General features: G+C 48.8%; 8 protein-coding genes across 8 annotated transcripts; 5 read left to right on the forward strand and 3 right to left on the reverse strand.

Moving 5' to 3' along the window:
• Window positions 1-434: 434 nt before the first annotated feature.
• On the reverse strand, window positions 435-2,096 carry N7462_002076 (sugar porter family MFS transporter; the record flags this gene model as incomplete). The annotated part of the gene is made up of 2 exons (XM_057073802.1): window positions 435-1,786; window positions 1,886-2,096. 2 exons carry the CDS (start codon window positions 2,094-2,096, stop codon window positions 435-437), a joined length of 1,563 nt encoding a protein of 520 aa, XP_056937443.1.
• Window positions 2,097-4,000: 1,904 nt separating this feature from the next.
• N7462_002077 (uncharacterized protein) lies at window positions 4,001-4,994 on the reverse strand (the record flags this gene model as incomplete). Its single annotated transcript, XM_057073803.1, has 2 exons — window positions 4,001-4,708; window positions 4,770-4,994. The coding sequence occupies 2 exons, from the start codon at window positions 4,992-4,994 to the stop codon at window positions 4,001-4,003; spliced, it is 933 nt and encodes a 310-aa protein (XP_056937444.1).
• A 5,013-nt stretch (window positions 4,995-10,007) lies between these two features.
• On the forward strand, window positions 10,008-10,961 carry N7462_002078 (alpha/beta fold hydrolase; the record flags this gene model as incomplete). The annotated part of the gene is made up of 1 exon (XM_057073804.1): window positions 10,008-10,961. One exon carries the CDS (start codon window positions 10,008-10,010, stop codon window positions 10,959-10,961), a length of 954 nt encoding a protein of 317 aa, XP_056937445.1.
• Window positions 10,962-11,422: 461 nt separating this feature from the next.
• On the forward strand, window positions 11,423-13,156 carry N7462_002079 (uncharacterized protein; the record flags this gene model as incomplete). Its single annotated transcript, XM_057073805.1, has 2 exons — window positions 11,423-11,679; window positions 11,743-13,156. The coding sequence occupies 2 exons, from the start codon at window positions 11,423-11,425 to the stop codon at window positions 13,154-13,156; spliced, it is 1,671 nt and encodes a 556-aa protein (XP_056937446.1).
• A 1,827-nt stretch (window positions 13,157-14,983) lies between these two features.
• Window positions 14,984-15,980, forward strand: N7462_002080 (putative short-chain dehydrogenase/reductase; the record flags this gene model as incomplete). The annotated part of the gene is made up of 3 exons (XM_057073806.1): window positions 14,984-15,026; window positions 15,086-15,810; window positions 15,918-15,980. The coding sequence occupies 3 exons, from the start codon at window positions 14,984-14,986 to the stop codon at window positions 15,978-15,980; spliced, it is 831 nt and encodes a 276-aa protein (XP_056937447.1).
• Window positions 15,981-16,483: 503 nt separating this feature from the next.
• N7462_002081 (uncharacterized protein) lies at window positions 16,484-18,355 on the forward strand (the record flags this gene model as incomplete). The annotated part of the gene is made up of 1 exon (XM_057073807.1): window positions 16,484-18,355. The coding sequence occupies one exon, from the start codon at window positions 16,484-16,486 to the stop codon at window positions 18,353-18,355; it is 1,872 nt and encodes a 623-aa protein (XP_056937448.1).
• A 669-nt stretch (window positions 18,356-19,024) lies between these two features.
• Window positions 19,025-20,341, forward strand: N7462_002082 (putative sulfate/molybdate transporter; the record flags this gene model as incomplete). The annotated part of the gene is made up of 1 exon (XM_057073808.1): window positions 19,025-20,341. The coding sequence occupies one exon, from the start codon at window positions 19,025-19,027 to the stop codon at window positions 20,339-20,341; it is 1,317 nt and encodes a 438-aa protein (XP_056937449.1).
• Window positions 20,342-23,890: 3,549 nt separating this feature from the next.
• N7462_002083 (uncharacterized protein) lies at window positions 23,891-24,523 on the reverse strand (the record flags this gene model as incomplete). The annotated part of the gene is made up of 1 exon (XM_057073809.1): window positions 23,891-24,523. One exon carries the CDS (start codon window positions 24,521-24,523, stop codon window positions 23,891-23,893), a length of 633 nt encoding a protein of 210 aa, XP_056937450.1.
• Between the last annotated feature and the right edge of the window lie 515 nt (window positions 24,524-25,038).

The following is a 25,038-nucleotide window of genomic DNA, read 5'->3' on the forward strand; positions in this document are numbered from 1 at the left end:
CCCAGAATTCTCAAATAAGGAGAATTGGTCAGATGACTTTAATTCTAGGCGTTCTTTTTCTTTTCTTTTCTTTTTAATAAAAATAAGAGATAAAAAAAACTTAGCCGAATCAAGGCAGTAGGAAAAAGTGGTCTAATGAAGAGAAGTCATGCGGTGAGATCGTATGGTGCAAGACTTCCAGAACCCTCGGCAAATAAAAGCCTTCGGGTCTGGTAGATGGTTGACTTCGTATATATATGTGTGTGTATGTACAATTGGCTGTATCCAGATTCTTTCACTGATCCCTGATATCCAAAACTTCCCCCAATACTGCTGTATTCTCCAGGAGACCGGCTTCCAGGATGGGACAAGTAAAAACATATCTAGAGAAACAAATGGAATGCCAAATAATTGAAGCCCGTATAGGACCGATTTAGTCAGTGTCGTTTCGTCATTCATGCCTTAATATCTTCCTTCACGGCCTCGTCATTAGAACCAGTGTTATAACCGCTCTCGGAATGTGCCTCGCCGATTTGCATCTTTTGCATTTCACGAGCGATGCGAGGTGGGTCGAAGATGTTCTTCGACCGCGAAAAGATCTCGTCAATCTCCTCCAGGGAGCGACCCTTGGTCTCAGGGAAGAAAAAGTACACTGCCGGGACAATAGCGGCGTTAATTACGGCGAAGATAATATAATAGCGGTTTTCGATGGTTGAAAATCCAACTGGGGTGACCTGGGCTAGCAAGAAATTGAAAGACCAGACGGTAGCAGTAGACACGGCGCTGACCGCCGCGCGAATTTGCAGAGGTGCCATCTCTGCCGCATATAGGAAGGTCAGACCAGAGTATCCCACGGTGAAGATAAACTGGAAAGCGTAGAGGAAAATCACTGCCACGACCAACGCGCCGGTATTGCCCTTCTGGGAGGTTGTTCCGGCGAGAATTGCCATGCAGATGGCCATGGCTCCGGCACTCCAGAGCATCAGGGGCCGGCGGCCGAGACGGTCAATAGTGGTAAAGGCCAGGAAACCGCCCAGTGGCTGCATCAGCCCCATGGCCGCAGCCAGGATACGGGCCTTGACAGCATCGAGACCAAGATACTGTTGGAAGATAGTAGTCGCATAATAAGTGATCAAGTTCACGCCGCACATTTGCTGGAACATCTGGCCTGTTGCAGCCAGGTATGCGCGGTGGAAGAGACGCTGCTCGCCGTTCTTGAACATGTCCGTCCAGCTTCCCGTTCCGCAGTAAGCTAGGGAGGCTTCAATCGACACGACGCTCTCCGTCACCACGGCTGAGTCGGGATCGGCCTCAAGCAGTGCGCCGAGAACCTTGCGACCTTCTGTGACCTGGCCAGTCTTGATCAGCCAGCGAGGAGATTCCGGAAGGACGGTGATGAACACCATCGCGGTCAACGAGAGGACGACCTGAAAGGCGAGCGGGAACCGCCAAGAGACGGAGCTGCCTTGCACAAAGTAGAAGCCGAGATCAATCCACAGGGCCAGCGTCACGCCCACGCCGACAAAGATCCCATCGGTCACGACGTTGGATCCACGTTTGTGCGCTGGAGAAATCTCCGACTGCCAGACTGGGACCGTGGCCACATAGCCACCAATTCCGAGACCGAGAACTAACCGAGCGACGATAAACTGGGCAAAGTCGAAGGAGGTTGCCATCAAAATGGCGCCGATGATAGATATGAAGTTCGTCACGAAGATGACCTTCCGTCTTCCGAGAAGGTCACCCAAGTAGACGCATGAGAGCGCACCGAAGATTCCTCCGACCGTATAAAGTGCAATCACCGTGCCTATACCCGACGTCGGTTAGTTGGAGCGTATAGCGGTGTTGAGGCCGGTACCAACGAAAGAGCAAGAGCGCGGGAGTGGTCGATCGAGGCTGTACTCACCTTGTATTTGAGAATTTTCGTGTTCTTGTGCGCCAGTTGTGTGAATAGTGTCCATTTTCGGGAATTGCTTATTGAAGGCCTCGAGGGTCAACAACCCTCCCGCCACACTCATGTTGTATCCATAGCAAGTAAATGTCGGGCAGACCACCAGCATGACGGCCGCCCGGAGTAGGGCATTGCCCTGGAGGCCCAGATATGGCTTCAGGCCCATGATCGTATATATGTGATGTTTAAAATCCCCCACGCAAAGAGAAGAAACTTGCACCAGATCGGAGGTAGGGCGAATTCGAAGACTGGATCGCGGGTTGGCAATGCGATCAGGAATTTCCTCATAGAGGTGATATAGATGTTGAATGGTTGTCATGTCCCAGGGCCCCCGAGCCACGTCTAAGTACGACGGGTCACTTTTCGGTGCTCGCCGGTCCCCGTTGATCCACGAAACTGAGCGCGACGGTCGCCCTTGGCGGAGCGGTCGGGAAACCCATTAGCAACCGACTGGTGACCAATGAGGCTGCCAGTGGCTGTCCCAGCGGGCGTCCTTAATGGTTGTTGGGTTTTACCCCACGTCCCCCAGACGCCATGCGGCTGCCTTGGCCTGCAGACCCCAGAGTTGCGGTTTGGTGATGCCGAAGGTGCACTCGTCCTCGATCCCGGGGTTGATGATCTATGACCCGATTTGAGGCCGTTTCGACGACGCTTTGGCGCTTTGGCATTGGCTGGTGGGAGTTCGATCCTCTTGTCCCCATTGCATCCGTGTTTTCCCCACAATTCGCTCTGGGGGGGGGGGGGGGCGGCGGAGACCGGTTGACCTCGGTTACCGCACCCTCTCTGTGCACGCGGGGATCCGGGGAGAATGGGATTGCATCGTTCTCACTCTTTGGGGTATTCCGTTCGGGACCTTTGGTTGAACTGTGCAGCGCTCTCTATCAATCTGCATCCCTGTCGTTCCCGAACCTTATGAAGCGGTTAAGTTCAGGAGAGTCGCGAATAGACTTTGCACCAACAGAATGCCGGCCCAAGCGCTTTCGGCACTGCAAACGCCGCTTAACTATTTCTGTCACTGTTATCGCCGACACCGGCGGTTCTCGGCTTCCCGGACTTTCCTCTTTCGCCAACACAGCGAGATTTGGTTTACGAGAAGCTCCTATGTGATGGAATCAAGAGGTCCCGATAGAGAGCACACCATCCATTCATCCATCTCTGCCCGAAACTAACTGGATCAGCGAGTCCGGTGCGATGCCCTCGATCTGAGACACGGGCGGATTGGGTGCACACTGTACTGCTGTGCTGGAGAATCTTATTCACGCCTGCCAGCGAAACCTGGGGAGGTCGCCGGCCTCCTAGGATTAGCTAACAGCAATAACAAGCTACAGGGCGTCGGATGATACCATGGGGTCGGAGGCCCGGGCAGGGTGATGAGAAATCAGTGTAGCACAAGGCCGACGAGGATCTACAAAGGCTTCGTCGACACGCGGAAATCCTAGGAAGACGGTATGATGGGGACTATGCAGTGGATTCTGATCGACCGTCCAGTCGAAAGAAGGAGAAAGAAGATGGGAGTGGAACACGGCGAAACACCTCATGCGGGCGCTCCCGTCTCTTGGACTTTTCCACCGGCGGCGAAGTCGGAAAAGGTCTCCAGACGATCGGAGTGGGATTGCTCGCGATTATGGGAAGCCATCCTTGAACGATAGAAGACATAATGAAAATGGAGTCCAGAGAGAGCACAACATGTGAAATCCCGAACTACCATAATTGATCCCATGGCAATGATAAAGACGGGTAGGTCGATCAGATACTCCTGACCCCCTGGCCTCTGAAGACAATTTTGGGCTTCGACTGGACTGAAGACGAAAATCGTGGCCTACTGGTCCCTCTCGTCCGTCATCTATACCACGCATTCAGACGCGAGAGCTATCGAGAGCTTGCACAGATCCTCAAGATCTCCACAGGCGCAGAATGAGTCAATTTGTAATTGATTGCTCGCAACTATCTCAATTCTTCGAAATTGCTCAGAAACATGATGGAATGAATCATTTGCTTATGTAAAGATTGCTTTCCATCTGTCACTAGAAAGGAACGAATCGGCTATTCCGAAAGCCATTCACGGACCTCTCAGCTAGATAACCAAACGTTTTGATCCGCACCGTAGCCAAAGGGAATCCAAGAATCATCGAAATATTTCTGCAGCACAGTTTGCGTATACGTCATATCGTCAACACAGTACCCCCCGCCGCTAGGGCCGATATGTGGGCAATGGACATCAGGTCGATACTGGACCATGTGTTCGTGGACCTCGCGGCACAGCAGCGTGTTACGACCCAGCTCATAGCTCTTTCCAAATCGCACTGTTTTAGTCAGAAACTCATAGCAAGTAGAGGTATCTGTGTATTGCTGGTTGGATCCCGTGCAGTACTGCTCATGCGTGTTGCAGATCGTCGTGGCCAACGTATTCGAGACGTACGCAACGGCTTGATCGGACGATGTAGCATTGATCTTGGTCGCAACACTCCCCACCAAGAAATCCAAGAGATATTCAAACCAGCGAAAGACAGCATCGTACTGCGAAATCTTGCCGTCGGCATCAAACTCGATCCATGTATCAATGGTCACTGGAACAAGGACGCCAAATGTCGTGGCGTTGAAGGTTACGACAGTGGTTGCGGAAGCGATATTGTCATTGGCAGCGAATTGTGTGATGCTGTAAGAGATAGGAACACCGACAAGGCTGACATGGGTTGGGTCCGCGAAAAGGCCGAAGATGTATTCGCGATTGAGCTCGTCGCCATCAAAAGTGCGAGTAATGTCAACGCGCCCTTGGACCTTGTGTAGACAAAGGACATTAGTTGAATTTCTCGTCAAGAGATAGGCAATCTAGTCTTACATCAGAAGAGAAGATAGTTGATTGATTGCCTTGTGTCTGTTTCAAATTTGCGGGGTAAAGAAACGAATCCCAAAAGTTCTTTTCAAGGTTCCAGAGCTGGTCATATGTATATTTTGGTTTAGGGTGTTGATTACCAGAAGAATATTTGCATTCAGCGGTCAAGAATAAACATGAAAGTATGAGTTGTAGTGCGATGCACCTTGTAATAGATAATACACCCATCATTGTCACTAGGGTGCTGTTTCAAAGAGCGATAATTAAATGGCAATAATAGCTGAGAGGAAGCAGGCTGTGCTCTCAATATAAGCAGAATAACTTGCCTATGCTTACGAAACCCAAGAGATGCATCAGACACCACAGCGCCACATGCTCACATTTCTGATCAGCTGAAATTCCCAATCTGCATGAATACGAACGAGCCAGGGTTCCCATGCTCTGCTCAAAGACAGCCAACCGACAGAAGCTCACAGGTAGCTATTGGCTTTGGTTTTGTATCACAAGACTATGAGACTATTGTTTTTATGCGGCCTGAGTTTCCTGAAATAAATACTTGTTTCTGCAATACTTTTCTTTTCAGCTAAACCTTCCGTATCGCCGGCACAGCCAGCTCGAAAGCTACATATTCCTTCGGGTAAGCAATTGCCTTGCAAACAATTTTAAGAATCATCTAGGATATTTATAAAGGGCAGATACTACATTTCAGAATTGCCCAATCGGATGATAGACACATGCTCCAGTCCCGCATGTTTAATGGTGGGCCTGGTCTCCTTACAGCCAGCTGACTAGGGGTTAGTGGTTCTTCGTCTTGGCCCCATAGTGGCTAAAGAATGTGAAGCCACTCTAAGGACTTTGGAAGGTATGCAGTTTCCATTCTCTTTTGTTCTTTGCCATATTTTGGTCGGATTTCAGGCTTGTACAATATAAAGAAGAAGAAAGGTAGCTTTATTGCCTAGCTTAATCCATCATTCTTAGCCAAGGTTAGGTCACGCTCTTTTAGTTCTGATCCCATCGCTTTGCCAAGAGATTTGTTCCATATAGAAAACTATGTGGACATCATGGTTCTAGGTCGAACCTCGATTAGATCGTTACTTGAAAATATCAAGTATAGTGAAATTGTTGTTGAAGCTACTTATAAGACTATTCTGTACATGAAAACTATCCTTTTTATGAGAGGTTTCAATGAGAACGTAGATAAGATATGAGCAGCATATTGTCGTCAAATTTGCAGGATCTTGTCTCAACCGACTGGCTTGAAGCAAGTCAATTATTATATTGAGATTGACACTGTATGGATTTGTGCTAGACTGAATCAGCGCGAGCGTTGTCTCATGTATGTCTACAGTGACACAGCAAAAGTATTTAACACACCCGCGGACCCACATACCCTATTACATAAGATTCTGCCAGTCAAAAACTTCCTAATTTCTATTCAACACTACCACCACCACTACTATCTAGTAGGGTGTATACCACCCCTGACTTTCTAAAATAGCTGCTACCCTATTTGGCATTGTCTCGGATAGATGCTTTAGATGTTGAATATCTAGTGTTTCCCACGCTTGCTGCGCTGTTTCCACTAATATAGCCTTTGTTGTATCGTTATTTGGCATATGTATAAGATCAGGCCGAATCTTATAGATTTCCTTCTTAAGTAGTGCCCAGAGATTCTCAATAGGATTGAGATCTGGCGAATAAGGAGGCCAATCCATAACCTGGATACCGAGCTCTGCTAAGGCTTCCCGTACAACGATTGCTGTGTGTGTAGGAGCATTATCATGTTGAAAGATAGAATCCTCGTATGCAAGTAATGTTGGTAGGATACGACGATATAGCTGCTCGATAACAAAGCGGTTAACGCCGCCACGTTGAGAACTAGGGTCTCCGAATAGTGGGATTAAGCCAGTCTTTCGTTCAGCACCCGAAAATGCAGCCCAAAACATCTGCTTAACCTGCTTTCCACGATACGGTAAACCCTGGCATTGACCCTCTCTTGGTTGATTCTTCGGGCGTGTAAAGGTCCACTCCCGTTGTATTCCAATCCCTCGCTCAACTGTGCATTCGTCAGACCAGAAAACACGGCTCCAATCCTCGGGTGTAAAGTGTTGATATCTAAGTGCCCAGCGGAGTCGTTTTTGAGCATGTTCCTCGGTAAGATAGGGCCGCCAGCTGCATCGCTATTTTCGCATATTGTGGGCGTTTAGGAGCCGCCTAATTGAATCATATTTAACCTTATCAGATACTGAAGCAAGAAGATCTTTTTGAGTAACCTTTGGGTTCTCAGCAATAGTGGTAAAGATACGTTGTTGATCATTTTCTGTAAGCTTCTTTGGGCGACCAGAGCGTGGCTTTGATACACCAGATCGACGTTCTGATTCCTTAATAATAGTATATCGAATAGTTGACAGTGGAATCCAGGGATATCGCTTATGAATGCGTCTATATCCCCATTTAATATCATGCAGCTCACATATACGCTCGCGTAGCGCAGGTGTAAGCTCTTTTGAACGCGCCATATCGGTGGTAGTGGTAGTAGTAGTAGTAGTAGTAGTAGTAGTAGTAGTAGTAGAAGAAGAAAGAAAATAGGGGGTCTGCATGCGCGTGTTGAATCCTATTAGTGCCTTACACCGCCCCCCCCCAACCCTTCCGGGTTGTGGGTGCGCCACGCACAGATGCATAACCACACACAGACGCATAATTTTTCCTATTTCCCCTATCTACTACTGCATACCACTAGTATCTATAAAGAAAATATTACCTTCCTGACGTGCTTCCTCTGCTCTATCTAATGATGCCTGGGATTCCTGTGTAGGATCTGGTGGTGGTGATGTTCCATACGCTTTCTTCCACTGCTTCCTTACCCGCTTCCGCTCTGCCTCTGCTTCCTTCTCATTTCTTTTAGCAATAGAACGGTTTGCATCTCTAATAGAGAGTACCCCTGTTTTGCTAAGCGGTGTTTTAACCTGGCGCTTAGTGATTGGGCGCTGTAGTGGTTGTTGAGCTTCCCTAATCTTGCGAATAGTATCGTTCGCTAGATTTAGGTTCTCTATAGCAATCTTGTTATGATGAAATAAACGGTCAAGATTGCGTTGCTGCCTAGGTGTAAGATCTTCTTGTTGATATCTAGCAATCTTCCTTTGATTCTTCTCTAGATCCTGTATAGATCTAGGCGGCGATTTGTCGATACTAGAAGAAGATATAGGTGGTGGTGAAGGTGTTGTATGAAGCGTTGAATGAAGCGGTTGTAGATCTGGCGCTATAAGACCTAGGTGATCTTGGATAGGAAGGCTATTAATAACCTTTCTACTATCGACTGGATATATCCCACGATCTTTAAACGATTCACGAATAATTCGCTGGCTAAACGCTCTATTCCGAATATCACCGATTATTCGAAGGAACTCTAATCTTCCGATAGGGCTTCCACCCTAAAACGCGTAGTCGTTATTCGCTAAGCGGAAGTGTTGCTTATAGCTTAGAAACGGCTTACCGTCTAGCGGCTGGCAAAGATGTGTAGTATGTGGTAGGAATCCTATAGGTAGGATATTATTCTCTTCGCAAAGGTATAGGAATTCGAATGTAAGATACGAACCGTGACCGTCGAATATTAGGATACGTTTTTCACCTGATTTCGTACGGTCGTATATTGATTCTATAAAGAATCGAAGCTATTGAACTGCTATACTATCGGTTATCCAACCGTTTAGCGATGTAGTAATAGTAGTTCTTAGTGGTAGGTTCTCTGTTTGATTAAACCAAGATTCTATAAAGATGCCGTTGCCTTTAAAGATGAACCAGGGTTCTATCTGCCACCCGTCGGCAGCTATACACTCGATAGACGTAATATTTTCGCCTTGGTCTGGCTGAGGAAGGTCTACTATCTTCCTACTACTACTACTACTACTACTACTAGTAGTAGTAGTAGTAGTAGTAGTAGTAGTAGATATAACGTTTCTAGACCTTCCTTCGCCTGGTTGAAAGCCGCATTCATCAAAGTTATAGACTAGACGAGCATGCGTTGTCTTCTTGATCGTTTGGGCTAGTAGATCGTACCAGTGCTGTAATGCTGCTGGATCTTCTGCTAGTATTCGCTTTGATTCCTTCGTATACTGCTTAGTAGGCCCTAATTGAAGATGTTTAGGAAGCCTATTAATAAAGCGATACGCCCACATCTTGCTAACCGACGGCTTCCCGACGCGTTGGCATGCACGATTCGCCCACGCTTCTAGTATCCTAGGAGTGATAGGCATATAGCAATCGTTCATATATTGAATCCAGCGAATCAAGGCTTCTTCTTGATAGGCTTCTAGGGCCTGTTTAGCATTGCGTTTAGCTGTATTAGGCCCTGATCCTTTTTTAACACGGCGATAGAGAGTGCTTTGATTAACACCAAATTCGCGTGCTAAACGCGCTATATTCGGCTTCTCAACGCGTGATGCAGCTAGGCAGGCCTCGGCCATACGAGATTCATCGAACTTAGGCATATTTAGATGGTGGTGTTGGATAGGGAAGCAAAAAATAGGAGATAGGAGAAAATTATGCGTCTGTGTGTGGTTATGCATCTGTGCGTGGCGCACCCACAACCCGGAAGGGTTGGGGGGGGCGGTGTAAGGCACTAATAGCGTGTTTCCTACTGCGCGTTTTTGGTAGGCGGTGATGGCGGTGAGCTATGTGGGTCCGCGGGTGTGTTAAATACTTTTGCTGTGTCACTGTAGATGATTCGGCCGTTTTAGCCTAATCAAATAATAGTTCATTGTTGGGACTAAAGTGTGAAAGTTTTCTTGATTGGTCCACTATTTGTAAACCCTGCTATTTCGTTTTCCCTGGAAGCTGCTAGTAGGGGAGCTGGCTGACAAATAAAATATCTTCTGTATAAGTCGCACGGCTGCGCCGAAAGCTACTTAACTGACTTGATGCTAGTGCTGACTTGATATTTTTGACCTGACTTGATTTGCTCTAGTGCAAGGCTTGGATACTACGGATTCATCGTATCTGCTCCACATGATCAAACCAGTATGGTTCAAACCCTTTTGTGATGGGGGGAGGGGGCGCCTTGTTGTTATTGGCTTGGATACTTGTATACCTCATTTGGACACAATTTATCAAAATCGCCCCATGGGTCCATTACTCTCCATCTGTTATAAATTATCTTCCTTGCGTCCCCGACCTAGCCGACCATCGCTTTACATCTTATTACCTCCCTTCCTGACCTCTAAAATTACAAAGTGATCTTCCATCACAATGGCCAACCTTGAGAAAATCTCCCTCTTGACAAAACCCAAGGCACAGATTAGTTATGCCTTCCACTCTTCCACCTCTACTTCCAGCCCAGCGCTGGTCGTGTTCTTGAACGGCCTGGGACTTCCACAAGTCGCCTGGAATCCTACTATTTCCATCTTGAAAGAAACGAATAAAGATAATGGCACTCCTGCTATGCTCACCTATGATCGATTTGGTCAAGGTCAAACAACCGATAGAGATCCCAATGATGAGAATGCTGCGGATCCGATGCATGGCCATGATACTATGAGTGCAGTGCAGGATCTGCGTCAGCTTGTCACCCAAATTGCTCAAGATCGGATGGAAATTTCAGATATCGCTACTTTGCCTATCGTTTTTGTAGCAAATTCTCTGGGATGCGCAATCGCTCGCTTATATGCCCAGGAATACCCAGGCACTGTGGCGGGTCTATTACTCCTTGACAGTGTCTTGGCCAATTCAGACTTCGTGTCGATATTCCCTGACCCTGACAGTGAAGGTTTTGATGTCAAATCGATTCCGTCGGATATCACTCCAGATTCCCTGCGTGGTGCGCGTGAACGAGCACGCCGAATTTTCCACCCAGACGTCGGCAGCAAGGAGGGGCTGAGCCGGAAGAATTTGAGAGACTTGTTACCTGCAAGCGACGCCCCCGCGCTAAAGGGACCCGGGGGCCGGGGGCCATTTGTCACTGTTGTTGGCAATGACTTTGAGGCCTTTGCAGAGGAGTCATCCAAAATGGGCGTACCGAAGCCAATCACCTTGACGTACAGCAAACCATACTGGCAAAAGTACAACGAGGGATTGGCAAAGATTACGGAGGTCGAGAGGAGCAAAGGCCCTCTTATAGCACCCGGGGCTGGCCATTTTATCCAGAAAGATAACCCGCAGTTTGTTGCACAGGAGCTGGCGGAATTGTTATTGAAGGCGCTTTAAACCAGTGGCCCATTTCAGGAGCTTCTAAATTCAGGAACAATTTTTTGAATTGCTTTTCGCATTCCGCTCCGAAGATTCATATAAGCTGTAGGAGTAGTGATAATTGTCCAACTTTTTGATCGTGCCGGGTCCGGGCAACCTGCTGAGAGGGCTATGCAAGGCGAGGGCTATGGTCAGACCTAGTGCTGTAGATTCACAAGAAGGGGTATCTTGCCCAATTTCGACAGTCTAGAATCAAAGTCCCTGAGCCCCAACAAAGCTTCGACTCCACCGGAGCCGTGGGACTCGAGCTCGCCCGTTGAAGTAATTGATTGCCCCACGTGATGGCGCGACCGTTAAAACTCTGCTCGATCGCACTCTTTCTATTCCCTTGAATCACGTTGGAGCCAAAATAGTCGAAGAGAAAACGGCCTTATCCAGCTACGCCTTCGCACACTAGTCGGCTGAAAAGAAAAATAAGTATGGCTTTTACCGATTCTGCAGCGGCCACGGGCGCGGCCAAGACCGTCCAAGACGTCGACACGGACCACCGCTTGTCTATTCTGTCTGTTGATAACGAGGATGATCGAGACCTTCTCAAATTGGGCTACCGAGCCGTCTTGGCCCGCGGCTGGGGCTCGTTCGATAATTTTGCCTGTTCGTTCTCTGCATTGTACTGCATTGGAGGCATCCGTGTGCTGTTCTATATTGCATTGAGTGCAGGCGGGCCTGCGGCACTGTACGTCCTCCAAAAGTTGGCTGGCAAAGCCATTCCAGACCGAAACTGACATATTACTTCTAGATGGAGCTCTTGGGTAACCGGTAGCATCCTCTCCATCATAACCGCCGCCTGCATGGCCGAGGCATGCTCCGCCTATCCCGCTGCCGGATCTATATATTATTGGGCATTTAGATCTTGGGGTGGCGGACGCATTGGTCGCTTCGTCTCCTTTCTGGTTGCGGCTTGGACTCTCGTCGCATGGACGGCTTTCTTGGCCAGTGATTCTTTTGGTGTCGCGAACTACCTGGTCTCCGAGGTGGTGGTTTTCAACCCGCAAACAAGCTTCCCACACGACACCTCAGACGTGCGTGCACGAGCAATCGCCTGGGCCTTTTCACTTCTGTTTCTTGCAATTGCGACCTCGTTGAACTTTCTCCCATCGCGTATGTACTCCTGGGTGTTCCGAGCAGGAGTCATCGTCATCATCGTTGACATGCTGTTGAACTTTATCTGGCTGCCAATTGGTGTCTCGAAGACATACGGGTTCCAGTCAGCCGAGTTTGTTTTCACGTCGACTTACAACGGGGGCGATACCTCGTCTGGTCTCAACTGGGTACTGTCGTGGTATCTCGTCTCGAGCTGTCTCGTGGGCGAGGATGCGTCCGGTCATGTTGCAGAAGAAACCATCTCCGCTAAGAAAGCTGCCGCGAAGGGAGTCTTCTGGGCTACCGTTGCCTCGGCGCTGTGTGGATTGCCCATCATTATCCTGTTTCTTTTCTGCATGCCGTCAATCGAGACCTTCTACGATACTACCGCGCCTCAGCCGTTCATTAACATGTACGCAATGGCGCTTGGTCCCCATGCTCATGTGGTGATGACCATCGTGTCCATGATTGGTGCTATTCTCAACACTTCGATTTCGCTGGTGGCGGTGTCCCGACTCGTCTTTGCCGTCGCTCGTGACGGCGTTTTCCCCTTCAGCGATGTCCTCTCTCGGGTATCAAAGTCGAAGCAGCCTCATAACGCTGTCATATTCATCTCCACCATCGCCGCTCTCCTTCTATGCACCCAGCTGCCTTCTCAAGTCGCCTTTTCTAGCTTGATCTCAACCTCTGCTGCTGGTTCGATTGCGGCCTATGGCTTGGTCGGTCTGGGCCGCACATTTATCACTCGCAAGACCTTCCGTCCTGGCTTTTGGGACATGAGTTGGTTTGGTGTGGTAGCTGCTGTTGTGACGTTTATCTGGAACGGGTTTGCTTTCGCTGTGCTGTGTGCTCCTCAGTATTCCAATGCTGCTATCGACCAGGATTCGAGTCTGTTCAATTATGCGATCGTGATCATGGGTGGCGTCACTATCATCGCACTTGCAGAGTGGTGGCGAAAGTCCAAGGAGGAGTGGTTCCAGCATCTCAAGGTTGTTGATTCTTCGTCGGAGGCAGACTCCGCTGTTCAAGATGAGAGGACAACCTCTGCCACCAACGCCCCAACTGTATAGGGCGTTGATTTTTTCGGTGATATCGAGACGATGATTTGGAGGAGCAATCAGTGGCTGACGCAATGTGGTGAATGATGAGGGTGGCTGGATTCGTATTCTGCCATTTTGCGGAATACCGGGTGAGTACACCTGACACGACTACGCATGGCGGGTGTTCGAGGCTTTACTGCAAAGTAAGCCTCGTTCTGAGAATTACCGTTAGAACTTGATCTGGACAATACCAGCGAAAGGACATGCATGCTTTGTTTTCCCCTTCTTCCCATCCACGAGTTGTGTCTTGTTCCCTGGACCCTGTCCGGGGCGGATGCTACTGACGGTTTCTGTGTAGACTTGCAGTTTGCTGTTGGTGGGATGGTAAGTGCATCCAGACCAGCTGAGTTTTGGATCTCTTTTGTCTCACAAAAGATGCCCCGGATCCATGATTTGTCCCTGGTGAGTCCCGATGAAACGCTTGGGGTGTGGTTTATGTGAAGCCTGCGCCCGGAGAGCCCCCGACAAGATCCACCGCGCTCTCAACATCCTTTCTATGGGTAGTATTTGGCACAGGCGGCTTCATGATCTGCGCCCGTTCTATCACTGGGTGGTCGTGATGTCGCGTGCTCGGCTCGGTCGGAGGCTTTATCCTGATCCCTCAGCAAACTGGCGTAGTGTCGTAGAAAGAACGTAAATTGTAAATCAAGCCCCATCGGAGCGTTGTTCCCTTGAGCTCACCAGTGATCTCTGCCACCGATTGTAATGAGACTGTAGAAAGCGAGGTTGATCCACTTTGGTCTTCAAGTAGGATGTACAGGGGGTACCCAAAAAAAAAAAAAAAAAAAAAGAAAAATGGAAACAACGGTACTTAAAGCCTTATATTTTGCCGGCAAAATATCATTTCATAATCTGTAGCCTCCCCTCTCTATTTCTTGCTGCACACGTTTAGGTATAGATATCACTAGATTTTCTAGCATGTCCTGTGGTATCTCCAAGCCTATGCAAACACCAATTGAAGATTCTCTTCATTCATCTCCTGCTCCTTCCAACACTCCCCAATTCATTTGTCATCCAATTCTTTATGTTTTCAACAAGTTTAAATCTTGCGAGCAAACGTTCAGTCCACCGAATGTGAGCCTCAGTCAACGAAGCACGCGCCGATAAAGACCAGTAGCAACTGGCACCATCTTGTATTAAGATTGTGTTGATATTATCAAGAAGTAGCTAGAAAGCAAAGTAGCCTATCGCAGGTAAAATATGAGTGATTCATATCTCTTAATTGAATCTACCCTTACCTCTTTGCTGTGCAACATTAGGTCCTTTATAACCACTACCAAAGGAATCCTAGAATATGTAGAAAATGATACCATGTCGATTCTATATCAATCAAGATAAAACCGCAGTCAGAGTATACCATTCGTCGTTAAAATTGATGAACTTACGGAGTAGTAGTAGTAGTAGATGACGTGTGTTTATTTACATATGAAGTCAGAAGTTACTACAGCAAGAAAAGCGGAAGTTGGGTGGTGAGTTCGGTGCTTGATCATTTCTTTGGTACCTACCTCTAGAGTGCGGAACTTGACGTCAAATGTTGAGAGCCCCATACTTCATCGCTCGATCCCACTGATCGACAATGTCGGCGCAATCACCGATCCTTGCCTGTTCCGAACGCCCAGTGACGGGAGAGGGGGCGAGCGGGCCAAGGAACTCGCCAACCTGTTGATTCAAGGCCACTCCATACCTGTTGCCATTTTTCATTTAAAAAATCATCCGTCAATCATTGTTCCAAGTCGATATCGATCCCTTTGTTGAGAATTTCTCACCACTATTGCGTACTTCGGGTACTTCGCGACCATGGCGTTTGCCGGCAGATTAGCCATCCTCCCGGGAGGGCTAGGTAGGGATGAAAAGGCATCGTACAATCCTAGAATTTTCTAAGTTAATTTCTCATTCTAGGTGGACTCGGATCGAAGATCGGCAAGAAATTTCAGCAGCAAGGCGCTCGCCTAGCGATCTTGTATGCCCCCTTTGAAGCTGCTCGACGCGACCACCTACTTGAAGCAGGGTATGGTGGTGGCTCCGACACGGCTGATATCCGGACCTATGAGTGCGACATCACGTCGCCCGACTCAGTGCAGTTGGCTTTTCTTTCACTTCAGAAAGAAATGGTGGCTCCCGATGCCTCGTCTCCCTCCGAAGGTGTCTTCCCCAGTATTCTGATCAACACGGCGGGATATGTCTCGCTAAGTGACATGGAGAGCACGCCTCCCGACGAGACGATGAAGCATCTCACCACAAACATCTTCGGACCCATGCTCTGCTCACAGGCTTTTGCGAATTTGTATTTCGCGGCCTCGAAGATCGCTGAATCGACCGCGCACCCGCCACCCCCAGGCCGAATTGTCAGCATTTCGTCGCAAGCGGCGCATGCTGCCCTGCATCGACATGGCGCATACTGTGCCTCAAAGGCAGGATTGATGGGCTTGACTCGTAGCATGGCGTCCGAATGGGGAGGCCGAGGGATCACCTCCAACACTGTCTCTCCCACCGTAGCTTGGACCGAGCTGGGCAAGAAGGCGTGGGGAGAGGCTTCGGTGCGCGAGGCCTTCTTGAAATCCATCCCCACCGGCAAGTTTGCGCTGCCCGAAGAGGTTGCCGATGCTGTAGCCTTCCTGTGCCAGGTATGTTTCCCTCGTCTATGCATTCATTCTTTCTGTCTTTTTTTCCTTCCTTCTTTCTTCCTTTTTTCCGGTACTTTGGCTTGAGAGTAACTTGTCCTACACAATAGGATTCGAGCGGCATGATCAACGGTGCAGATCTTCGAGTGGATGGAGGATTCACAATTCGGTGATGTGGGCATGGCTGTCTTGTTGGTTCACTTGCAGGATATGGCGGGATGACAGTGTTCTGCATCTCTGATCTTCCCTTTCCCCCGAAGAGCTCCCATTGCGTTCCTGAGATCAATTATAGAAACTTGATTATCATATTCGTCAGGGGTTTAGAATTGCTGTAGTTAATGACATCCGAAACGCTGAATGCGTGGACTTCGAGTGTGTACCTGAGCGATCGACACGAAGGTCGATACAAGCTCGACGCCCCGTGACCACGCGTGATTGTTCGACAAATCAACCTGCATCCGCATAAAGTTCTAACGAGCTTCCAATATCTCTGACTCGGCTCTTGTCAATTGGGATGTGCTGCATACTGCCAGGGACTTTGCAGATGACACGTCGCTGTTGGCTCCCCGCGATAAGCTAAAGAAGCGCGTGATCTGCGCCAACAATGGCGCATGGCCACTAGCGATGACTCTTGCCTTTTCGAAATCTCCCGCTGATCCTCTGGTAAATCTCCATCATGGAAAAGCAACTACCTGCCTGTGCAGGTCCGCCTCGCGCGTGGTCCTCCAGGACCATTCGATGGATAGTCGCAACCACGATGATGGTTGGCCTGGTGGGGCTCCGTGGGCTTTCAACGCCAGCACATCGTTGGGTCGTCCCCAGCTGCCAGAAACCGATCTCGGGTCCAGAGTCGCCCTACGGAGAATTTCCTCGAGAGAACGACCCCTTCCGATTCCTTCCCTGCACGAATACAAGTCGTCCACCGCCCCTTAATGACCCTACTCCGGAAGAGTCATGGGCGGCTCTCTTCGACCCAAATCCCGACCATTGGAGCTGGGGAAGCACCGGCCGGGGTATCTACCTGTGTGGATACCTGGACCTACCCATCGACTATCACAATCAATCCGATCCGCGTATAGTCCGCATTGCGGTGACCAAATTCCAAGTCGCGGGTTTGGCCCACCGCGACGATCGGGAGTCTTCATCCAACCACCGTAGTGAACGCACCATCATCATCGAACCTGGTGGTCCAGGAGGTAGCGGAACATCATATCTGTGGGAGACGGCAGAGGAAGTCACCGACCGCTTCAGCGATGGACAATTCGACGTACTGGGATGGGATCCTCGCGGTGTGAATCTCTCCCTCCCCAGCGGGGCCTGTTTTCCTCAGAATAAATTCCGGGACCGGTGGTCACTCCTCACACTCCAATATCGTGAAGAGGCTCCAGACAATCAGTTGGAGATGGTGGATGCCATGAACAATGCCACGTTCTTTGCCTGCCAGCAGGAATTAGGGGATTTTGGTCGCTTTATCAGCACGGCAACCGTTGCGCGCGATCTCGATGAAATACGGAAAGCGCTTCATGAAGACGAGGTCACGGCATACTTCGTGAGCTATGGCACTGGAATCGGCCAGACATATGTCAGCATGTTTCCCGACCGAGCTGGCCGGATGATCCTGGACGGCACGGAATATGTCAGGGATCATCGCTTGTTAGGCGGCTTTGGTTGGACGGCTCTTGACAATGCGACTGATGCGTGGCGCGACGGGTTCTTGGGCGAGTGTGTCAAAGCTGGCCCGGAATCGTGCGCGTTGGCAAAACCAAGATCTAGTCAGGATGGCCCAGTCACTCTGGCGCAGCTGGAGGCTCGCATGGCCCAGCTCCTCCAGTCACTTCAAACTCGCCCACGATCTGCCTTTACGAAATCAGGTGGGCCCTCCCTCGTTACCTACTCGGCTCTGGTAGAGAGGATTCTCTATTCGGCCATGTACAAGCCGATGAATTGGCCTGCTACCGCCCAGATGCTCTATGAGCTTGAGGCGGGGAATGCGACCTTAGCGGCCAACCTCCTGGACGTGTCGTGGAGTGATCCCACTGAACTACCCTCCTATCCTTCTCTCCCTTCTTCAACCGAGCTCGAGCTTCTCGTGATCTGCGCTGATTCCTATGATGCGCCTCTACCGGATGGACTTGATTGGTGGGACCAGCTGTGGAAGAACATGACTGCTCAGAGCTGGGTGGCCGGCAACTCCCGCTTCTTCTCCGTGCTTCCTTGTCGGCACTACACAACCTATTGGCCTGAGCCTTCTGAGGTGTATCGTGGTGCCCTCAACCACACTCTGAAGAACCCAGTTCTTCTCATCGCTTCCCCCTATGACCCTGCCACGCCATTGCGGAATGGACGAAGGCTCCTGGAGGAGATGGGTACAAACGCCCGGCTCCTTGTTCACCATGGCTATGGACATAGCACAAGGCGCGATCGTTCGGAATGCACCGATCGAGTGGGCAAAGCGTATATCTTGCACGGCATTCTTCCCGAAGATCGGGAATCCAATTGCTATGCTAATAGCAAGCCTTATGTGTGTTCTATTAAAGTTGACAGATGAGAAGGATGCGTGTAAGCAGCCGTGCCTTCAAACAATTGAATATAAATGAACCATGATAGCATAGTACACATTTGGAAATAAGATCCGGTTTCTTTCGTATGGTATAAATACTTCAACTTCAAAACATAATCCGTGGGTCCACTTCATATTGGAAGCCCCTCAGAGCGCGGACGGGCTGCCGAAGCTGGGCCGCACCGGAGAATGTTATTGTTGTATTCCGTCCAACACAACTGCAACGGCAGAAGGTAAGCACTTTCTATACTCTTTCCCACCGTGTTACATGTAAAGGTATGACATTAAGCATAGCAGCTTAGAGAGCCTCAAACGAGTCTGGCAGCTTGGGCAGCCAAAGAAAGGGATCCGCCTCCTGCGTATCTATAAGAGGGGGCCTGATTTAATTTGCGTAAAAACTCCAGTATAGCTTCCCCGTCATCAAGACATCACCACCGTGACTACAAACGCCATGCAAGCCACCTTGTATGATTCGATCTGGGTTGCACCCGCCCCAGTCTCAAACCGGATTCCCCAGAGCCACGCCGGCAAATTGCGGGGCAGATCGGACACAGCCGATCCTGATAAGCTCACCCAGCTGCACCTTGTTTTCCCCAACTTTCAACTCCCATGTCAGTGCCCTAGGAGCTTCCAAAAGCATCTTTCAATAGAGCGAGCATGACGGCGACGACGCTGCGGGAAATCTCCGCACACAATCTGCGCACCTTCAAGCAACATTATGTCTCTGAAATCTCCGGGTCGCTGGGGGACCTGGGGACCTTCCTGCCTATCGCGATTGCCCTCGCCGTGAATGGGACTGTGTCGTTGGCCAGCACGTTGATCTTCTCCGGCTTTTATAATATTCTGACAGGGCTGTTCTTTGGCATCCCGCTACCCGTCCAACCGATGAAAGCTATTGCGGCCGTCGCCATCGCGCGCAGCTTCTCCAGTGGCTCCATTGCTGCGGCGGGTATCTTCGTGGGTGCCTGCATTCTGGTCTTCAGCCTCACTGGACTGCTGCGCTGGTTCGCCAATGTGATCCCGATCCCTGTTATTAAGGGTATCCAGGTGGGCGCGGGCTTGTCGCTGATTATCTCTGCCTGCAGTGGCATTCTCCGTCCGCTGGGCTGGATCAGCCCCTCATGGGCCGACAATCGAATCTGGGGGATTGTGGCATTTGTCGCCCTGATCGTCACCAACGTATATCGAAAGGTCCCCTATGCACTGGCATTGTTTGTCCTCGGTCTCGTCTTTGCGATCATCCGCGCCGCAGTAGCCCTCCATTTACCGCATTTCGAAATCTGGCATCCGTGGATTGTCATCCCGGGTCCTCATCAATGGCGCGTGGGTGCAGTGGACGCAGGAATTGGCCAGATTCCACTGACAACTCTGAACTCTATCGTAGCGGTTGTTCATCTGGCGAACGACCTCCTGCCAAATGTTCGAACGCCGTCAATCACACACATTGGACTCAGTGTCGCTGGCATGAATCTGTTGGGTTGCTGGTTTGGTGCAATGCCTGTGTGCCATGGATCGGGTGGTCTCGCGGCACAATACCGCTTTGGTGCGCGCTCAGGTGCCAGTGTGATCTTCTTGGGCGTGCTGAAACTCATTATCGGTGTCCTCTTCGGAGAATCTCTGGTTGATTTGCTGCAGCGCTTCCCGATGGCATTTCTGGGTGTGATGGTCATTGCTGCCGGCTTAGAGCTAGTGAGCGTTGGTGAAAGCCTGAATACTTCTGGTGCGAGAGACCTAGGCCAGCCCGCCAGTGGGATACTCGGCCATGCAGAGCAGCACCTAAGTCCCGTCTTGAGCGATGAAGAGCGCCATCGTCGCTGGACGGTCATGATGGTCACTGTCGGCCTGCTGGTTGGATTCAAGAATGATGCTATTGGTTTCATAGCCGGCATGTTGGTCCATTGGGCCTATGAGATCCCTGGCTGGTGGGGAAAAGCTCGCAGCCGCTGGTCTCAGGGACGTCTCCGTCTGCGCTAGCCCATGCATGTCTCGTGTGCGTCTTTAGGGGAACAATTTTTACCAATCATTTCGGGTACCCGTATATATTCTTAAGATTTTCATCCACATATAGGTATGATCATATATGGCCTTACCTAACGGACTGAAGGTGATCGTCATTTGCAAAATTTCAATCATCCATGCTAGCAGAGGAACTTGTGCATAGTATAATCATGACACCTAGCATCTTCATTTCAAATTCGATTTTGAAAACACCCGGTTTCTTTGTATGGAAGATGTCAAAATGAATATCACCCCCCCCCCCCCCCCAATATCCTTGTATTGGCCCTCAAGACCCTCACTAATCACAACATAACTTCCGATAGGTCTGGGACTCTTCTTTTGACTGGAGTATCTGAGATATGCTGTATGCAGTTGAAACTTCTTCTCATCCGCCTCGTGCTGTAACTTTCTCACCTCGTCGGCAGGGTGCTCCCTGGCTGCTTTTTCCACGGCTGCTCTGTCCCATCCCACGAAAAGTACCTAAGTCCAGGGCCCAGAGGATCTCATGTGATATATACCAGGGATATTGCTAGCAGCTTCAAGGATCAGCCTGGCGGTATCTTCCATGAATCGCTTTAGGTAAAGCTCAATGCAGATGTCTTCCTCAAGGTATGCCAACAACTTCATGTGCTTTTGTATAGTCAGGTTGGCCATCAGACAAGAAGTAGTTTTCCGCAAATAATTCGGGTTTCCGATAGAGTTGTTGGTATGTGCTTCCTTTGGGCCGGAACCTGATCGCACTTCCCAGCCAGGAGAGCAGCGCGCATCAATTTAGTCCCGTAGCCAAATAATTTTTGTTTTTCAAACTGTACACCATAGTGTATCAGCTGAAAGCGGACGAAATTCCGATTTTCTATCAGTTTGGACCGCACTCCACGCGCGAGCTTTGGCAAAAACATGGCCCGGAGTTCAGAAACATCCTTTCGCGTGCAGCGATCACACTCTGTAGTGAAATTGCCAAATGCTGAGACAAAATTGTCAGGATGAATAGCACCAAACTCATCCGCATACATCATGGTCGGTAGCCGTGGAAAGAATAATCCTCAGGAGTGACGTGCAGCGCAGCCAATATTCACTTGGATGAGTTAGCTCAGTTGTCCTGCTTGAGGATCGATATGTAGCGGTTCACCTGGGAAAGGAAAGGACTTCTATGAACTAGAGATGAACTATTGGAATCTTGTCATGCTTGTGTGATTGATTTGATTTGAAATCTTGAGAATAAGTAGGGGTGGGGTGAGATGCTTGTGAAAGGTCAAAGTGCAGAAGTGAGAGAAGCCACCGTAAACAAGGGCCTGTATCTCTCGATTACCAACTGAATCAAGTAGGACTTAAATAGCCACAGCCAAATTGTTTGACCTGATACAACTTGATATTCAGACCTGGACGATAAGATACGCCTGTATATTGTGGAGTGGCTACTTTGTAGATAAGGCAATTCTCTAATAGACTAAATTCGGGTTTTAGATTATTAGGAATAATAGGAATTATATACCTCAATAGCGTTTTCTATAGTAATAACAGCTGCTTTAAGGGCCAAATCCTGTCCCTTTCGCTATTAGTTTTATACGGAGATCGTTAGGATTTTAGTAATAAATCAATATGTATTTCCACCTGCAAAAAGAAAATCTAGCGCCCTTTGTTGAAAAGGGCAACTATTCCTATATTCTCGATGGCTAGTAGACATCTTTGAATCTAATCTCTCCAACCGTAAACTGGGTTGCCCCTGCTGCTCTACACACTAGGCTCTGGATTTTCATCCACGGTTCCTCCGGTCTCCCTGGCAGCCTACACAATATATTCTGACGCTCCAAAATAAGGTAGATGCTTGCATGCTCCTTTTTGCTCTTGTGGGTACAATAATGTCAGAAGAGCCGTCTAGCACCCGGCGCCGGGGTTGGCAACGGTAAAAGGGCTGTCTTTGCCCCAAAGACTCAGAATTGTAGAGTAATCAGGCGGGAAAGCGGCGATTTGGTACCCTTTACTGTATTCACGGGATTGTCAAAATATGTACTGTACGTTATGAGATTAAAGTATCAGCATACCCTCCGTTGTTTGCTCTGAAGCCTCGTGCCACCTCGGCAGAAACCGGGGGCAAAGTGTAAGTATTCACGGATGCGGAAACAACGAGAGGTGCCGATCCCCCAATTGGGTATGATGCGTTCACTGTTGGAAATGCTCCAGAGTAATTCCAGAGACTGAGGGAAACGGTGGACGACGGGTCATCTCTAAGCATGAGTAAGTAGTCTCGTTCTGTAAGTCTTCTAGAGCTCTGCACTCTTTCGGCAGTCACCATACGGAGACGTAGTCCATTCAACAATCACAGGCTTTGTGAGATCAATACATGAGTTTGGGGGAGGTTGCTTAAAGGCAAACCCTATGAGAGTCAGCTAAAGGAAGTGAAGCCTGTCCATGATATAAGATTACCGTTAGTAGTGGCAGCTAATGCCACAACAAAAGGTATAAAGAACTGCATGTTTGGAATCTGATATTTTAATTTTGATTTCTAGGAAGGTAGTTCCTGATGATGGCCGGCGGGCTATTTTATAAACTCGCTCTAGTAGGTGACACGAACTTCGTATGCACTAGGCTTTCCACGTTCCTGGGCAACGATGCGCTGACTATATCTTACTGTTAGGCAAGCTCTTTACGCAAGCCTTCTGCTTCAGCTGATTGCAATTTAGATTCATGTCTTCTAACATTTATCAATAGTAAGTGGCAGGCTAATTCGTTAGTTAATAGAACTTTAATATAAGCGATCACGTAACACGACATGGATCATGCTGTATCGCGTAACGGTCGAAATCTAGGCATTCATCACCCCTGATATAATTGGCTACTTTTTCAAATGAGCACTTCTCAAAATCGAGGTTCCCATGCTACCTTTGAGCTTCATGGCGTGTTCAGCGTTTTAGATTCACCTGCAACTCTGACCTGGCCATTAATGAATGAGCTCGAGAACTCTTAATTGGACACAGAAATTGCATACATTTTGGATGGTGATATGATTATTATTACCATTACCTAGGACCAGTATCCACTAATATTGTGGTTTTATTTTCTGGGCCGGTCATGAGGCTCTGGATAGCTTTCTGTGTTACCCAACTCACGACTACGATCTCGGTCACGAGCTTACCAAGGCTGTCTCGAGATCAAACTAGGGACATCCTGGTGTTGAAGAGATTGTTATGACTAGAAACGTCGAATGGCGATGTGGACAATGTTCGAACCATGGGAAGCTGAAAAAATCGGTCGTAGTATATGCAAATACGAGTCGAGGGTAGGTTTGAGGTAGCTCGACGTCTCCCCTTAATCAAGTTTCACAATCGGATAATGCTAACATACAATAATGGTTTCAGTAATAGCAGATTCAGGGGCTTGTCTTGACCGCTCAGGTGTATAAGTCATTCCTACTAAATGATTCCCCAACAGCAAGACCTAGCACAAGAACAAAAAGTGCTCTATTTATTATATAAATTTCCCCCTAACAACATACAAAATCAATTTCAGAGGCAATCAAGAATCTTCTCACATAAGTTCCGAAATATCAACGTCATCATCCCGCTGCAGCTTGGTTCCTGTGCTGGGATTATCATACTGGCTATGTCGATGCGCTATAGATGACAGACCCGATGAGTCTACATCAACATCCCTATGTATTCTTCGTCCCGCCATGTCTCGTAATTCTCGGTGATGCCGGGATGAACTACCGGTGTCGTAATCGAAGTGCTGATCGAAGGCCCCAGTTGACGAATCGTATATCGTACTCCCAAGTGGTGTCAATCCAAGATCGTATGAGCTTTGGTCTTCTCCATAATCATCCGCGAGCTGGACCGTCGATCCACCATACGCACTGCCCGCATTGATGGTTGATGACCCTGACGAACTGTTATCGTCTAGATCTGTAATACGTCTCACTCCACCCGCCAAACTACCCTCCGGCCCCGGTAATGCAAGTTGCTCCTGCCCTGTGCTATCGTAACGATGCTCTTCAATAACAGCTGGCTCGCCCAGGTCCTGACGTGCCGTACGGATGGTGGTAGTGCCGTCTGGCTCAGTAAGGGACGTTGTAGTGTATCGGTGTCCAGTTGTTGCTGCACTTCCATCATTATTGGTGGTGGAGCTGTAATAATAAGAGGAGCTGGTATAAGAATCAGACATTTTCTTGGATTTCTTGTAGGTTCATATATGATAGAATATATGAGTGAAATGGACTGAGGTGATTGAAGACTATCAGTTATTGGGTATGATCTGCGGGTCGAATAAGAAAACTCTATGGCGTGTAGGGTAGGGTATTATATGCTTGGATATAGATTCAGTAATTCTTCTGGAATACTTCGATCATATATAGTTTGCTTGGTGGCAAGCATGAGCGAATTTGCCATCATTGCCTTGAGTGGCAACCACCTCGGTTGGCAGAGGTACCTTTGAGCCCCGAAGTAGAAGACGGGGCAAAAAGGCGGCAAGAGTAACGAACCCCACCACAAGCACATAATAGGCCTGTGATTGACTTACATTGAGAGTATTATGAATCCTAAAGTGGGGACCTTGAAGTTCCAGATCGGAGAGTTTGCTGCCCGAGAGTGCGTGGTATGGGTGTCGTCTATGTCATCGCGAATTAAACAACCCGAAGAGATTGCCACGCAAGTATAATTGTGGGGGAAGAAAAAGATAGA

The sequence above is a fragment of the Penicillium macrosclerotiorum genome (assembly GCF_028827735.1).
Source record: "Penicillium macrosclerotiorum strain IBT 26536 chromosome Unknown utg000002l_segment0_segment0, whole genome shotgun sequence".
Classification (NCBI taxonomy): domain Eukaryota; kingdom Fungi; phylum Ascomycota; class Eurotiomycetes; order Eurotiales; family Aspergillaceae; genus Penicillium; species Penicillium macrosclerotiorum.